This window comes from Parambassis ranga, chromosome 8, assembly GCF_900634625.1.
Source record: "Parambassis ranga chromosome 8, fParRan2.1, whole genome shotgun sequence".
In the NCBI taxonomy this organism is placed as follows: Eukaryota; Metazoa; Chordata; class Actinopteri; family Ambassidae; genus Parambassis; species Parambassis ranga.
The window spans coordinates 11,617,493-11,634,292 of NC_041029.1; the positions used below are offsets into that span (position 1 = coordinate 11,617,493).

At 40.8% G+C, this 16,800-nt stretch overlaps 3 protein-coding genes across 3 annotated transcripts; all 3 read right to left on the reverse strand.

The window, feature by feature from the left end:
* Window positions 1–314: 314 nt before the first annotated feature.
* Window positions 315–8,265, reverse strand: tyk2 (tyrosine kinase 2). Its single transcript, XM_028411565.1, has 24 exons — window positions 8,097–8,265; window positions 7,486–7,674; window positions 7,266–7,389; window positions 7,046–7,175; window positions 6,792–6,955; window positions 6,237–6,615; window positions 5,960–6,145; window positions 5,511–5,668; window positions 5,299–5,416; window positions 5,017–5,200; window positions 4,801–4,919; window positions 4,546–4,716; window positions 4,353–4,440; window positions 3,979–4,106; window positions 3,284–3,419; window positions 2,795–2,946; window positions 2,541–2,691; window positions 2,368–2,459; window positions 2,101–2,290; window positions 1,642–1,760; window positions 1,352–1,524; window positions 1,156–1,273; window positions 959–1,069; window positions 315–885 (listed from the first exon to the last, which is right to left on the reverse strand). The coding sequence occupies exons 2-24, from the start codon at window positions 7,667–7,669 to the stop codon at window positions 742–744; spliced, it is 3,519 nt and encodes a 1,172-aa protein (XP_028267366.1). The 5' UTR covers window positions 7,670–7,674; window positions 8,097–8,265; the 3' UTR covers window positions 315–741.
* Window positions 8,266–10,896: 2,631 nt separating this feature from the next.
* On the reverse strand, window positions 10,897–15,273 carry LOC114440525 (hsp90 co-chaperone Cdc37). Its single transcript, XM_028413001.1, has 8 exons — window positions 14,912–15,273; window positions 14,312–14,593; window positions 13,016–13,121; window positions 12,823–12,938; window positions 12,540–12,662; window positions 12,154–12,336; window positions 11,987–12,058; window positions 10,897–11,913 (listed from the first exon to the last, which is right to left on the reverse strand). Exons 1-8 carry the CDS (start codon window positions 15,017–15,019, stop codon window positions 11,773–11,775), a joined length of 1,131 nt encoding a protein of 376 aa, XP_028268802.1. The 5' UTR covers window positions 15,020–15,273; the 3' UTR covers window positions 10,897–11,772.
* A 660-nt stretch (window positions 15,274–15,933) lies between these two features.
* Window positions 15,934–16,702, reverse strand: cmc4 (C-x(9)-C motif containing 4 homolog (S. cerevisiae)). The gene is made up of 3 exons (XM_028411532.1): window positions 16,590–16,702; window positions 16,445–16,504; window positions 15,934–16,377 (listed from the first exon to the last, which is right to left on the reverse strand). The coding sequence occupies exons 2-3, from the start codon at window positions 16,500–16,502 to the stop codon at window positions 16,241–16,243; spliced, it is 195 nt and encodes a 64-aa protein (XP_028267333.1). The 5' UTR covers window positions 16,503–16,504; window positions 16,590–16,702; the 3' UTR covers window positions 15,934–16,240.
* Window positions 16,703–16,800: the final 98 nt, after the last annotated feature.

Genomic DNA, 16,800 nt, shown 5'->3' on the forward strand with positions numbered 1-16,800 from the left:
ACAGCATCTCCATTATGTTGACGATGTGATTGGTTAAACCCCTGTCCAAACAGACACCCTTCTGAGGCTGTTTATCTGAATCATCACATTGAAGCTGTGTCAAAGGAGCAGTGGTTCTTGTTGCTCTCGAGTTGCACGAGGCACAGAATTACCAGGGAATAGCTAGGCGCTGTGCCCTCTGTGATGCAGCATCACAACCCTACCCCCCCCCCCCCCCATGGTGCGTCAGTTTGTTAGAGACATCCTTTTAAACATTTGTACACATTTTTGACATTCAAGTTATTTCAGTCTAAAAAAGGTTATATGAATAGGAATTAAAGGGTTTTAGGAAGAAAGGGTTTATTACATTTTGAGATCTTACAAAATGAAGTGCAAATACACTAAAATAAGACAAAACATAAACTGAAAGACAGTAATCCCTCAACTACAAACTTTTAATACTTACTGTGATATATGCAAACCTGTAACTTTTGACTGACAAATAAGGATGCTCAGTATCTGACTGGAAAAGTTCCAGTCAGTCAGGACAAGAAGAGAAGAGAGAGTATTGTTGTGTAAATATCACATATGATAGGATAGCAGTGTGCTTTTATAATATAAAGCCCATAAAGACAACCCTTGTAAATAGAGATGACAAGAATTGCATACCAGGAGACATATCATTATCTTCTCTGTACCACAGTATATGGCTGCTATAGTAGCAAAGTGACTGGATGTAGTCGAGTCTTCACCAAGTTCTCATCAGCAAATCTGAGCCGAGGAAAAGTTTACGTTAGCCTGCCAGTCATAGGTTCTGCGAACAGCCTCAAACTTTTCAATGAGGGAGGTGAATGTTGGCCGTTTTGCAGGATCTGCATCCCAGCACTGGTCCATTATCAGCTGCACCTGTTGACCGAAATATTATCAGTCCACTCATAATGTCAGCAAAGTGTTTTCTTTAATGGGTATTTAATGTTACCTCATGGGGGCAGTCTTTGGGATGAGGAAGTCTCAACCGTCTCTCTAGCAGATCAATGAGTATCACAACGTTTATCTGTCCCTGGGCTGCCGACATCATATCAAAGAACTTCTACAACAAATACAGCAAAATACACTTAACATGGGGAGTAACATGGGGCCTGTTAAATGTGTCATGTTTGAGATAAAAGACCATACTGTTGGAGGGCTTTGGCGATGGTCACAGCGGGTCAGGATCTCATACAACGTCACTCCAAAGGACCAAATGTCAGAGGAAAAGGAGAATTTAAACTCCTTCAAACACTCAATAGCATACCTGAAATGTGCACAAAAATGGTCAAAGTCATATAACAAAACTATAATAATAATAATTCTGCATGGTGCACAAACTGACCAGAACACTGGACTGTCCCCGTCCTCACGGACACGATAGTAGATCTCTCCCTCTGGGATGTATTTTGTCAGGCCAAAGTCTCCAATCTTCACCAAACCGTCATTTTCCACAAGGACGTTGCGAGCGGCTAAATCTCTGTGCACATATCGCTTTGTGTGTAAGTAATCCATCCCCTTTGGAAAAAGACAAAATAGAGGAATAAGATCTGGTCTAATTTGAGTGGAAACATCACATACAGAAAGTCTTCATAAAAAAGCCTCACCACTAAATACTAAACCTCCTTATCTTACCTGACAGATCTGCTGAGCAAACATGAGGCATTGGGGCACACCAAGTTTCCTTTTGGGAAGGTACTCCCGCAGACTCCCCAGAGGAAGGTACTCCATTATCAGCTGCACCACTTGTCCTCCTGCCAAAGGACAATGCAACAGTGCTTTGATCCTCCCATTCCATTACTTTGAAAATACAAGACAGACCTGTGTCCTCTGTTGATGCTGAAGGAGCCGTTGATCTCAGCATGCAGTGTGTTCACAATATTGACATACAGTGGAAACAGTGGTGCACTTTGAATAGATTTTCAGTGTTTACAGAGAAAACAGCAGGTACCAAAAATTGATTCCCTGAATAATCCACTAAGCACTGCAAGATAAAAGGGGTTCCTGAGCAAGTAGTCTTTGCAAATGCAGAATCTCCATGTTGTCATTTGTTTCAAAAACACATTTAAAGCAGACACATTACAGCTGACTCACCCAGTTCAGTACAACAGCCTTTGTACTTCACAATGTTGCTGTGATACAGGGACTTCAGGATCTCAATCTCCTTGATCCAGCCATCAGGCACTTGACCGTTCTCTTGCTTCAGTGACTTCACTGCCACACGCTCTCCTGTGCCATCATTGTTTGGGTCATACAAGTATAGTGTGACCTTTCCAAAGTGACCCTATGGGTGGAACAGTCAGCGAAACGCTCAAAATATAAAAGAAGAGAAATTTTATTTAGAAATGGTGCTGAGCTTACCTCTCCTAAGTCCCGCATCTTTTTCAGGTAGCGTTTATGGAACACACTGGGGTCTGTGTCAGGGAGGGTTTCACTTGGAGATATGTCAGGATCTGTGTAATAAAAAAAATTAATGCTTAATAAACGTACTGAAATAAGATGAAAGAAACTAAGAAGAACAACTAGGGACTGACTGTTTTTCATTAATTCAGTGAGTTCTCTGAGGACAGCTCGGAATGAAGGTCTCTCCTCAGGCTCGTAGGTCAAACACATGCTGATGAACCTGGCAAGCTCCTGAGAGGACGGTTCTGCTAGCCGGCCCTTTTGCTGATAAAAGCGCTCTTTCTGTTGGGGGTAAAAGGTTCCTCTGTTATAATCCAAGTTGAAAGGATAATACAGCTGTGTGAAGCTTTCAGCTGTTGAAAGAGAGGTAAAGGTCAAAGCGTACCTCAGACAATGTGCTGCCACTCATGGGAAGATCACCGTTGTTGCAGATTTCGAGCAGTGTGACACCAAAGCTCCACTGGTCAGCTGCATTACCAATGGGTACGTCACTGTCAATACACTCAGGGGCAATCCACGGGATACGCTCCAAACGCTCTGCAGAGCAGAACAGCAATAGTGAACAGACGTTACCTTATTAGGATAAGGTGGCCTAAAACCATGGATGCTTCCAGTTAACCGCTTACTTAAATCAATAGAAAATACCTAATTTATCTATAAATGCATGTTTTAGTGTGTAGCAGCGGACACCTCTAAACTTGAAACTTTTATTGTTAAGTAAAACTGCAAGAACAGGAAACAGGTCACAGGAAGTGGTCTAATTAACACCTCTTTCCAACCTAACTCGGCTTCAGATATTTTTTGTGCTGTTCAGACTTGTGTGAATTAGATTTAGGAAATAATAGTTTATGTAAAATGAGCTGCTGGTCCTGACCTTCCCGTGAAAGAACATTCAAGGCAATTCCTGGGTCACTCAGTTTGACAAAAGGAGTTGTGCCATGCTCGAGACCACGCCGAGCAACCAGAATGTTCTTGGCACAGACGTTTCCATGGATCAGCCGTTTGGTCTCCTTGAAAAAGGAAAATACCACTAATGTTAATTATTTGGGAAGCAGAATGTAACATAAGACAAACTGTTAATTTGATGATGTCAGAGCAGTGTGAAAAACTGGATTGTAGAGGCTGCAGAGATACAAATACTTAAATATCTATGGTACGTGAAACTCATATAATAAAACCTGTGCGCATGAGGAAAAGTGTTGTACATACTGATTCTGGTTCATTTTAATTTTTGTAAATAAATAACCAACAAAAAAAACTTGTGATATGAATGAAGTTCAATTTGTTAGACGGCACAAAAACATGTTTGAGTTCTCTCTAATTGTGCATGGAGGTGCTGGACTTTAAATTCAAGTGAAAGTGAGCACATACCCACAAATAATGAAAAATGATGAGAATCTGGCTAGAATTCAGAGAATTAAAGCTTGGTCTGATTTTAAGATTACTCCATTTCCTATGTGCATCTCTGAACATGCTGTACACTGTTTGTTCGAAAATATTTGACTTTCACTTGTCGATGTTGTCATTAAAGTGAATTGTCTTGATTATACATTTAGCATTCAAACTCACAAGATAATTGAGGGCACTGGCGAGTTGTTTTGCAACAATGAATTTCCACTGTGGAGTCACAGATGCCTTTTCTTTGCGAAGGAAAACATCCAAAGGTCCAAACTCCACGTATTCTTCAACCATGATGTCTGGAGAAGTAAGAACAGATCTGAGAGGTGTAGCTTATGATATATCCACAAGCAAAATGTAAACAAATAGCAGCATTTTTAAAATAGACCCGGCTGAGTGTGGCTTTGCATTTGCTGCATGGTTCACCTGGTACTAGAATCACATATTTGACTATGAACACTGATTACAATGTGAGATGGGGAAGTAGAGAAGGAGGAAGTCACTAAAAGTAGTTTGTAAAGGGAGGACAATGTTATGGCTCTTACTTTCAGATCCTTTGACAGAAACACCATGTACGAACACCAGGTTACTGTGAGATACCTGGCTCATGAGACTAGCAGTTTCAAAAAATGCCTAAGAAAGAAGGAAAAAACAAAACAGATTAATATACAACCTGTTGATATAGGTTTAAATAAAGTGAGTGAGTGTTACAGTTCAGGCAAAGATAATATTGCTTACCAAAGCAACATCTTTATGGCTTTGGTCTAGAATTTTGAGGACCACTCGGATTCCTTTGCTGTTGGCGAAGTTGTTGTTAAACTCCATATCATTGTCATTCTCCTCCACTCCCCGCACTAGCAAGCGTCCTGAGTAGATGTTAGTCCTTGTCCCACGGCCCAAATGCTGTTCCTATTCACAAACACAACAGCCACTTGTTTAGTTACAGATCAGAGAGTGAATATGAATATAAAGGAGGAGAGTGGGTATCATCACTTGTTTGATCTCTTTGTCTTTGATCTGGTGGAAGCGTAGCTGGGTCATGTTCAGGGACAAGGAGTCTGTCTGAACGCGGCGATCAACACCTTGTCTCTTCACCAAGAGGTTGGATATCTCTGCATCACACAAACCCACACAGACAAAACACCTAGATATTCCGCAGTACAGAGATAACACAGATGTAGATGATGGCATAAAACAGTAAACACATACCTCCCTGTCTTGGCAAACAGCACTTTTTGACAGTGTAACTATCATTGCCAGACTTGAGAACAAAGGTCTTAAGGTTATCTGTGAGCTCCTTCACACTGGAGAATTCTCTGTCCCAGCCCTCCAGACAGAACTTAGAATCCTTGTACAGGACACGAAACTGTTTGTGGCTTGCTGTTGAGCCATTCTGCATAAAGAAACACAGGTGTACACTCAGCATCTAAAAGAAAAATCACATCACTGCACTGCAATAACTCCCAGAGAAGAGTGTGGGTGTTGGCTTACCTCATTTTTGTTTAGCACAGCGAGGATGATGCGGCGATAGTCAAGAGCACTCCAACGAACAAGGAACACTCCCTCCTCTGCTGCCTCCTTTTTCAGCTTAAGTAGCACAAAATCCTCACTGGAAACACACCAGAGTTTTATGATATAACACCTTGTGTTTCGTTACTTCTTTACTGTGTCTGGATGTACATGTATAAGAGCAAAAAACTCACTGCATAGGTCCGTGCAGTAGATTTGCTTCACTCAGCACTACCCTTGGGGGAGCCACTTCACGACAAAGATAGTGGTGGGCGTCTGCAGTCAGTCGGTAGTATCCATCCAGGAGAGAGATGAAGGAACGGGCCTCCTGGCTGGAGTTCAACTGAACCTCCTACATACATATACAGAAACACCACTAGCTTACAATCAGAGCTCCCACCTACAGACACATACAAATTCAAAACATAATAAAATGCCTAGAGCAAAACCAAAACCCAGAGTTCTTATAGTCAAATATAGAATCTAGACAGGCATGCCTAGGGTAAAGTATATTCACACACATTAAAGACTGAACAATCTGATCAGATGACTAATCTGTCAGATGAACTAATGCATCATAAACTCTAATAAATAAATGAATGCACTTCAGCTTTTGCATAGGAGGATAAACCAGTCTTCTCACCATACAGTGGTTGTCCTGAGTGCTAATGCACACATTAGCTGCAGTAATGGCTATATGAGTTATTTCAGGGAAATCACAGAAGGAGGTCCATTTGTTGGGAGTGTTTGCATTCGCTTGACTGGACGACTGTTTATTTCTCTTAATGTAGTTCATGTAGTCACTCCTGAGGTAACTGTTTTCCTGTGCCTATGTAAAGAGATGGAGGAATTAAAAAAAACCATAAGAATTTACAACATGTTACAAAATTAGCCGCATTACAAACTGTATTATGACAAACCTTCTGAGCAGACACTTTCCTCCAGTGGATCCCCTTTGTTCCAGACACTAATATTTCATGCGTGGCAGGAGCTCTGAAGTTCTCTTTTGAGACACCCTGGGCATGTGTGGTGTTGGAGTAGGAGCTGCTACCGTCCTCGTCCTCCCTCAGCTCCAGATGTGTTACAGGGAAAGTCTCTGTGCCAAAGCGTGGCACTAAATGTTCAAAAGTGGAGATGTACTTATACATGATCTCTTGGGCGCCGAGCCGGCCTTTATCCACAGTGTGCTGCTGGAAGGTCCGCACGAACTGTGCAAACACCCGCCGGATCCTGATTTGAGTTAGAAGGCTGTCTTTGGAAATGTGTTTGGCAAAAGACTTTGGAATGCAGTGTAGGAAGCTAAATAAACGAGAAAAGAGTTCATCTTACATGGATCCAAGGATTACATCAGATTAGAAGATCCACAAAATGGAAATCAGAACATCCTCACTGTAATGTAGATCATTTAATATCTTTAAAGAGGAAAAAAATTAAAGCTTTCACAGCATTTGCCTCAATAATACCTTACACCTTACCTGATTTTTCCAGCCACATCTTGTAAGGTAGAGCCTGTCTGCATTGCATGGTGTGAGAGGTGAAGTACAGCCATCCCCAAGCTCTCATTTTTGAAGCGACCAAGCTCCTCCTCTGACTCAACATCTTCCATTTGAAACATTTCACTTACAAATCCATGTTTAGCCTAGTTTGGAGACACAGGAAGCAAAAAGATTAGGTACTGTCAACACAAAAAATCTGAAAATTGTACATTCAATTGTGTTAAAACACAAACCTGACAAAACAGGTATTCTAAGGATGTGATTTCCAGCAGTGGGGAACCCACATGTGTCCCTGATCTGACAGAATACCGGGATACAGCTGGTTCCTTCTCATTCAGTCCATGCCAATTCCGAAAGTAAAATCTGGGTAAAAGAAAAACAAATCAACAATGTGAGCATGCTCAGTATGTTTCATCTGTGGACCAATACAGTATTACACAAACACAGACCGACCTTATACAGTAGTGCACCACAAGGCTGGAGTTCTCCTCTGGACTGAAAGTGTGGTTTGGACTGTACCAGCAGCGGGTTACAGGATTATAGAGCGCAAACAACACATGGCACATCGGAGTGATCCCTGAGGATGAAACTCCAGAGTTATACACACAAACTCAACACAAACTCCTTTCACTTTTGTTTCCTGGTGTTCCTGGTATTCCTGCTAAACTCTCACCCACAGCCTCTGCAGCTGAGATGCACAGCTCCTCTGCTGTGACCTCTCCAGTTGTGTGAGACAGATATCTCTCCCCTTCTTTTGTCCAGAAGAGGTAAACATGGATGCCCTGACCCTGAGGTGCCTCGCTCAGACCTAGTGGTCCCCCCTGCTTTGAAGACTTGGACCAACCTCTTCTGGACATGTTTACTGACAGAGACACAGAAACATTTTATCCATTTAAACCACCAAATAGTGTGTCACACAAGCAGCCTTGCATAAACATAAATGTCCGACCAATTAATAGTGGACACCTTCTCCGTAATAAATGTCAGTAATATTATGTAAGTGATATTAATTTCGAAAATACATATGACGTCAGGTGATCGGATCAAACTGTCAAAGGGCCTTCCGGGTAATACACCTCGTCTTAGTTGTTTACATCACACAACAGGCTACACAGGACACTTCACTTCATTTTTTCATACATAAATATAATACAAGTTGCGTCACCGACTGACCCAGTGGGAGCCTTCAAGCACAGCAGAGTGGCCATAACAAGGAAATACATCAACATGACTATGTTCGTATCCGTAAACTTAGCAGCGCGTATGCCAGCAATAGTTTCTTACCTTAAAGCGTCGAGCTTCACATAAAAACCCGGTAAGATACGACCAAGTGACGGAAAGGCTTCATTATTCTGTGTGCGTACTTTCCCACCTCCTACTCGCTCTCTCTCTGATTCTCGTGAACTGTGAATGAGACGAGAGACTACAGCTTCCCGAAACCAACATGGCCACTCCCTCTGCCTCCAGCGGACAGGCGCGCACACGCACGTCCACACAGAAGGACCTTTCAAAATAAACCTCGACAGTAAAAGGTGATGGCATTGAAAAATGCTCTCCTTTTTGTCGAATTTAGTTTGCAGAATATTGCATACAATTAAATATATACTTAGTCTAACACCAGGTATGATGTTACTGTTATTTTCCATACACCAATCAAATGTCTTCTACTTCACACGTCACTCTACTTCTTAGACAGAATGGTGGCTAGTGAGATTAGAGTATTCATCTGTGTGCAAGGGAAAGAGTGTTAAAGCTGCTGGTGATCATATACAAGGTTGTTTTTAGGGGCCTAAGAAGATCTCTGCATGTTATTACCATGGTGAAGCTGGCTGCATTCAAACTGGAAGATGACCACAGGAGATTAGTGACAAAGATTCAGCACGAATTTGACATTTGCATATGGCCATCCACAGTCAAACTAATGAGATGTAGCCTTGGCTGTCATCCAATGATGTGGATTTGAATGCGCCCGTCCAACTCTCACCTAGGGTGAAGGAGCATTGTGATAAGATAAGATAAGATAAGATAAAACTTTATTAATCCCGAAGGAAATTCTTGTGCCAGAGGTATCAAGTTACATTAAATGCAGTTAAGTACAGAGTATAAGAGTATAAGTGTCACTATAATCCAAAATAAGAGTACAGTATGCAGTATGAGCACAATATATGATACATCCATACAAATATGGAGATGTAAGGTGCTAAGTAAACATAAATATAGACAAGTGGAGGGAATGACAGTGATGCCTGACATGATTATCTAGCGCTTCTCCCTATGTCCAGTTTACTTCTTCTACCATTGTTGTGACTGATGTATTGTTTATGTGTGCCAGGCACATACATTGTAACTGTAACAGGGTTTTTTCCTCCTTGTAAATCCAATTATCAGCCTGTGGTCCATGTGTTTCCTGAGCAGGTGCTTCTCAGTCAACAGGTGTTTGTAATCCCTGTAAAGTGGACTTTGTTAATTATGGGCTTATGAAGATGCATAAACTTTACGGTTGATGTTTTTTTTAATGTTTAATATGAAATATCTGAATCAATGTTTAATTAATCCTCAATTATTTCTAATTTTAGATTGTGATTTATCTAAAAAGTAGCAGAGTGTGTGGGTATTTGCCTTCCTGCATACGGAAAGCAGCTTGCCCTCGTGAACATACAGAGTTAGGCACTCCTTAGGAAAATCAGTTTGTCACTTGCTGAGCTTTTGAAGCAGCAGCTTCATTTTAACATGTTAAACCTTATGGAAACAGAAACATTTCAGTAGTGAAATAACTTTTATTGGCCCAACATTTAAACAAAAATAGGCATGCACATAAATGTGGGTATCGTTCTTAATGATGTTAGGGCCTGGGGACCGGGATGGCCATTCCACAACATTGTACTTGTGCTTCTGCATGAATTCCTTGGTGGATTTTGAACAGTGCTTGGGATCATTGTCCTGTTGAGGAATCTAACCCTGGCATAGCTTCAACTTTGAGACTGACTCTTAAACATTCTTGTCAAGATTCTGCTGATACTGAGATACTGGAATTCATGCGGTCCTCAACTTTACCAAGGTTTCCAGTACCTGTGGTAGCCACACAGCCCCAGAACACGATGGACCCTCCACCAAATGTCACAGTAGGCAATAAGTTCTTCTCATGTGTGTTTTTCACCATGCATACCTCCTCTGGTTGTGACCAAATAACTCTATCTTAATCTCAGTTTTTAGGTCAGTGGAGAGTTGTTTATAGGCCCCCATGTTTCCACTCTCTAAGGAACCTAGGACAAGCACAGCCAGCAGTTACCTTTGTTAATTAATCTTTTCATGATTGATTTCATCTGTCTTTGTAACTGAAGATCTAACAAGCCAATCAAAGCAGTTATGTGCTGCAACATGTGATCTATAAATTCCTACAGGTCTTGAAATGAATGTGATTAAAGGTCTGCCCAAATTTATGTACATAAAAATGTTTCTGTCCAATAAAGGTTATTTCACTACTGAAGTGTTTGTGTTTCCATAAGGTTTAACACATGTTAAAATGAAGCTGAGGCTTCAAAAGCTCAGCAAGTGACAAACTGATGCACTGGTTTTCCTGAAGGGGTGCCCAAACCTTTGCATAAGACTGTATTTTGTACACCTAAAGACAAACAGGTGTAACTAATGTTAATTATTAGATCATTCAACTCTCAGCTCTCTAATAGTAATCTATTGCCAAATGTCAGTTAACTTTTTTTTTTTACAACTGAAAAAATCAAATGGTCAAAAGCAAAGGAAAAGAAACAGTCACATAAAAACGCCTACAGTTAACGGACTCATTCTGTCAATGTTAGTGTGGGTGTGTGCTAGATGTCACTATATAATGGGCTTGTAGCTCTTCTTCATGGTTTGTTTTTTTGATGGTTATCTGATTTTCTGCTACACACCTATTATTTAAAAGCCTCAACCCATCGAAATACTGTAACATCCTCAGCTTTATCAGTGCTTGTGTCAACTTTTTACACCAATTATGCCGTTGTATAAGCTGTTTGACTTATTAATGCTTTATTTTTGCATTTTTAAAGGTCAGCTTTCACATCGCACAAAAAACAAGTACTCTTGCTTTCAAAATAAAAGCACACAACGTTTAATTCCAGCCACATCTTATCCAGCACTTTCTAGCTCAATGCCACATCACCCCATGAAAGGCCTGTGTTAGCTGTTTGTGGTACTTTTCCTAATTTAACTGGGGCTAAAGTGGAATTAGCCGCTAATCATCTCCTTGGGGATGTTATTTCCATTTAAGTCCAAATTGATCTTATGTTACACCTACAGTTAAGGTGAGCCAGTGTGAGCCATTTTAATGTCATCAATTATCTGTTTAGTCGCCAGGTTGAGCGTCTTGTAATGTAAACTGTGATTGTACTGAAAGTCATTCAACTTCTGGGTAAATGTCAATCATACATAAGATGACCACAAGTACTTGGTATTGAGAACTTGGGATATAATTCAACACGTGTAATAAGTTCACATAAAACGTCGCTTTGAAGAAATAACCCACTTAATACACTGACTGCTTAATCATAAACAAATGACTGAAATCTAGAAATAACAAAAAAGAAAACAAAAAAGGAGAAAAAAAAAAACAATTGACTCATATGCCTTAAACCTCAAACCAACCAGGCAGGCTTGTAAGCACTTACATGCCCACAAAAAAATCAAAATTAAAAAAAACAGACAGGTGTGTACAGGTAAATAAGAAAAACACAGTCGAAAAAAAGTCCAAACAAATAAAAGACCTACATATAAGCAGCAGTTTCTTTTCCAAGCAGGTGTTATTGATGCAACATGGTTGTGTCATTAGGTGAATACTAATCCTTTGAACGAGCTAAAGTTTAAATCATTTCATTGATTGGCAAACTAGTCATACACACAGTTGAATTGCAATACAGTGGGTAAGTACATTTGCAAAAACAACAAATGATTGGGTGAATTTTGGTCATTCCTTCTTAGTTTCTTCCTGCTCCTGTTTCACCTCCTCATAGGTGGGTTCTTCCTCTTTTTCATCCCCTTCGTCTGACTTAGAGTTGGGGACCCAGAGCCCTGATTCTATGCACCTCTTCATGTGTGTCTTTGCCTCCTGAAATGTGTAAAAACAATTACATCCCATTCTGGATATTTAGCAGATAACTGTTAAGAACAAGATAACTAACCGTGGGGTCCATCTTGCTAATAGCATCTTGTAGCATTTGGATGTCCTTCTCATCAAAGCATTTCTGCATCTCCTGTAGTTAATGAAAACACTCTGTCAGGAATTTCAACTAGCAAGAGCAGATGAAAGCAGAGTGCTAAAGCTACCTGAAAAAGCATATCAACTTACAGCTGGTAGGGATTCATACACTTCAACAGGATCCAGCCCACCAGGCCCCAGGCGCTTTTGTCGTTCCTCTTCCTCATATTCCTTCATGGCCTTTTCTATGCGGATCTTCGCCCTTCCCCGAACACGCTCTTTGAATGACTCAAGCTCGTCATTAAAAGCATCCTGGTACTGCTGATCTGCCGTCTGTGAGGAAGTCACATGTACACAATGAGTATTCAGGTGTTTCCACAGGAACTTTTCCAGGAAATCAGAAATATATTTAGTTCCTGTGAAAAAGCTTACTGGTGTAACTCTACTCTGAGGGTATTATCTCTTGATGTTTCAGAAAATTAAAATACTATTTGCCTAAGAATCAGAGCGGGTGGAAACACAAACAAAACACTTACCTTAATCTTGGCAAAAAACTGACGAAAACAACCTCGGGGGTCCACTTTGAGACTTTTTGCCAGCTCTAGGATGAACTGCATGACTATGGTCTGATGAGCCACTTGCTCCATCAAGGCATGTTTCTGCAGAAGGAGGCATATTCAAATAATGTACATACTTTGAATGAAACAGTATCTGTGTGGAAAAAGCAAAAGTCTGAAAAATTGTGGCAAGATAGTATATAGTATAGGAAGACACATGGATCTAAGTGTATGAAAGTGAACAAACAAGCAACATGTTTACCTCCTCAACTTCTAAGTCAATGCACATGATGACCAGATAGTTGGCCGTCTCTTCACAGACTAGATGAGGATTGTCAGAGAGGTACTTCTGACTGTCATCCCAACGCCGCAACATGCCTGTAGTAAAGACATAAGAGTATCTGTACTTTCAAATAGTAGAATAACAATGGTTTGTACAAGTCAGTAATCCTTACCGAAATGTTTGATCTCCTTCTCGTATTTTTCCACAAAGGTTTTATGTTTTTGCTCCTTCTCTTCTTCCGTCTCTTCAGTATTGTCAGGTTTAACGTTAACAATGCTCTGTTGGGTACAGTAGAAAAACATAATCAAAGACTAAATTTCTGATTCCTGTTGAGATGTGTCCGATGACACATTACTGGAAAGTAAGTGTATGATTTGATTTGACTTGTTTTTGTCTTACTGCAAGAACAGTAAGAGAGAAATGAATGACAATGGTACTATAATACATGCGACTGTGACACAGCTTTTATGAGAGTACCCATTGTAGTATAAGATCCTCTGGACTCAAGACATTAGGCTGTTCCATACTCCATGAGAACAGAGAACTCGCTCCACGGGTGGTAAGAGTAAAAAAAATAGTTTGTTTTGGCACGGAGGTACCATACTCCGCGAGAAGTGTGTGCATACGGCCCTCCTACGCAGCGCACGTCACACACAAAAGGTTGACAATGCAATTGTATTGCAAATTGTGAGCACAGTCGTGGTTACCTGGCCTAACGAGCTGATAATGCTCAGGGAAGAGTGCGTATAGCATGACAATACATAAAAGGTTAGTGTAGCCGACTGTAGCAGACCTCTGGTCTGTGTGAGCTTAATTCTGTGAACGTGTGGATGACTGTCTGCAATAATACATCCTCTCTCCCGGTGTTTAATGTGCAAGTCGAGCCACTGTAACACCGTGATCAATACTGGGATTAATTTTTATCGCCACCTTTTGGACAGACACTCTCCTCTGTGCGCCGTGTTTCTCCTTCCAGGAGCTGTTTGCCAGCTGCTCATCTAAACTGTCCATCGTCGTTATACTTCCTCCTTCTGTCTGTGTGTTCTGCACCTGAAGAAGCTCTTGCAATTCTCCACATTCATGATGCCTACAATAAATTCCGACCAATTACAGCATGGTTGAAGCACAGCCTTGAGAGAAAAAGTTCTGCCCGAGCCATGTGTTCGAGAGGGCTGCAAGGGCGGTCAGAGAGAAAAATGGCGTCATTTTGTGGGTGTAACGTCGGCAGGGGGGAGGGAGTTCTCTGTTCTCGTGGAGTATGGATCCAGCTTTAATCATCTCTGAACTTTTACTTTCTCCATCTACCATTCTGTGTTTTATTTGTTCCTTTACTGCCTGCTTCTGTACTAAAACCACTTTTAGCTTAATGTTATTATGTAACAACTGATATAATGACTGTGTTGTGAATATTGTAGATATAAATACCACCATAAGATACAAAATCAGAAACATGAATCTTGCACCTTACCTTGCTGAAACCATCCTTGCTGAGGGTGTCCACATTCCACGGCATCTTCTTCTCTTCCCTCCGGTGGTCATCCAGCTTCTTCTCCCACTCCCGCTCCTCTTTTTTCAGTTTTTTCTCCTCAGCCTGAGCTTTGCTCAGCTCTGCTTTGACATCATCTGACGATGAAATAGTCAGCTCTTGCACTTTCTTCTGTGCCTCTGCCAGCTTACGCCGACAGTCACTCAGTACTTTGCCTAATTCTTCCCCTTTTTTCTGAAATTCGTCCATACGCTCCATACGAGCCTTAAGAACAAGTATGAGAAAATCACAACATGAGTAAAAGTTCTACATTCTGCAAGAATGGCGATCAGCCGTCATTCTCTATTGCTTTCTTCTGTATGAGATCAAATCTTTGCCTGGAATAGAAAGCCCTGATCTTCTACATTAAAAAAAGTTTCATGTAAATAAAGGTGACTTGACTTAAGAGCATAACATTTTAACTTTTACATTTTATGGGTGCAGCAGCAAAGGGAGGACAGGAAGCCAACTAATGGCTAAACTGTAACGTGCACCGATCTTGCTAAATAAGTTTATCTTAATCTTAAATGTTATAAAGTGTACCTGATGTCTCCATCTGAAGAGGCTAGGTGTGTCGATGTTTGGGTGGGTCTCATCTTCATCGTCTGACACCTCAATGTGGTCCCACACGCTGTAGTCTATCCTGGACATTCTGCCAACCAGAGCCTAACGCTAACAGCGTTAGCTTGCAAAATGCCTCGGCTAAGTTAGGGAACTAAACGACGCTAACCACAAGTTTCAATACAAAAAGAATTTATCTAAAGAACGCTGTACTTCTCAGAACTGCGTTTATGGGTCCAGAGCAAGAGACAGCTTCTATTTGGACAACTCAGGCGCACCTTAGCCACCTAGCATGAAACTGCTACAAATTTCTAGAAAGAACTGCTGCAAATTTCCGGTTGACGTCAGCACGTCTATTCGTCAGAGGGACGTGCGAACCCGGAAGCAAGCATTCCGCATTGCTTGTTTTTGTGTCATCACTCACTTACTCTAAATTCTACTTAAAAGACACTGATCAGAAAAAGTTAACATATTTATTCACCGTAATGACCTATGGGACGATGTCTGTTAACTCATACACTGTAACTGATTAATGATTATGTTTCTGTGTTGTTTTCTGACGTTTCAAAGTTATTATTATCAGCAAACAGATAAAAGCCATGCAAGTCTGCAGTTTGGTTTACACTAAAAATCACAGCCCCACGTGTGATAATTAGTCACATTTAAGTCAGTCTGCAGTGTAAGTATTAGGTTTACTGTCACTATGTTTTAATATAATTGATAAAAGTGTAGTTTGTCTAACCATAACAAGAAGAACCTGGAGTGTCAGGAACTCACACAGTGCAGTGTAGCCAAAGCTGGTGGGTGATGTGTGTAGGTAGAAAGCTAGAAGCCTGTGATGGCACCCTCCTAAAGTCATAATTCAAACAGGTACACAGTAATTCTCCGATATACAAATAAAAACGACTTCATTAAAAGAAAAACCTTAAGAAAACCTAGAAAAAAGACTATATAGACTGTACAGTTTATTTAGGAGGACTTTTAATAAAGTTTAAAAGGCCTCATTACTAGAATGCACAAACAGGTTTCATAAATGATTCTGATCTTTTTGTTATCTCTTTCCACACAGCATAGCATACGGTATGAAAGTGAGATAACGCTTCTCACCCACCACACTAAAGTAAATAAATACATTTGACAGCTTGCGTTTAAATTCATGGTGTGACTGCAGTGAGGTGTTTAGTCTCCAGGTGTGTGACTCTTCAGGTATTTCAGTACAGACATGAATAAACACTAACTGTACTGTTACAATTTAACACATTGATGCAATGTATTCTTCGCCATTACTTCAAATACACATCCCACAGAGAGCTATGTGTCACTTTTGTTCTCCACGGGTCTTGAGTCTTTAAAGCCGGAACAGCAAACGGAGTTTCCAGCATGCACCTGACAGCACCGCACCATCTCTCTGATGACATCTTCACACATGCTCTCCACGTATTTGTTAGCTACGGGAGAAGGACGGAGTTAGTCACAGGTTCGTGGGTTTTTAATATACAAACTCATTTTAAATACCTTGTAAACACTTTTGAATTGCACATGCCTGCTTCTGGCACGGGTCTTTCTGCGGCATGTCTGAAAGAGAACAGTCAACGAAACGTTTTTTTTCTTTAGGGATTGATCCACTTGCATCACAAAGCACCCAAAAACTGACTCCCACCTTAGTCGATAAACCGTGATTACCATAGACGCAATAATTATAATAAGTCCTAGATGAAGGGTCGTTCCTAAAGTGACCCACTTCGGCTACTTCCGCCTTCGAGCCAAGTGTTTTGATCATGTGACATAGTAACAGCCAATCATGTTTGTACAACAGCGGCATCTTGTGACACACGGAAAAACTGAAATAATCCAAAAAATAGAGATTTTTT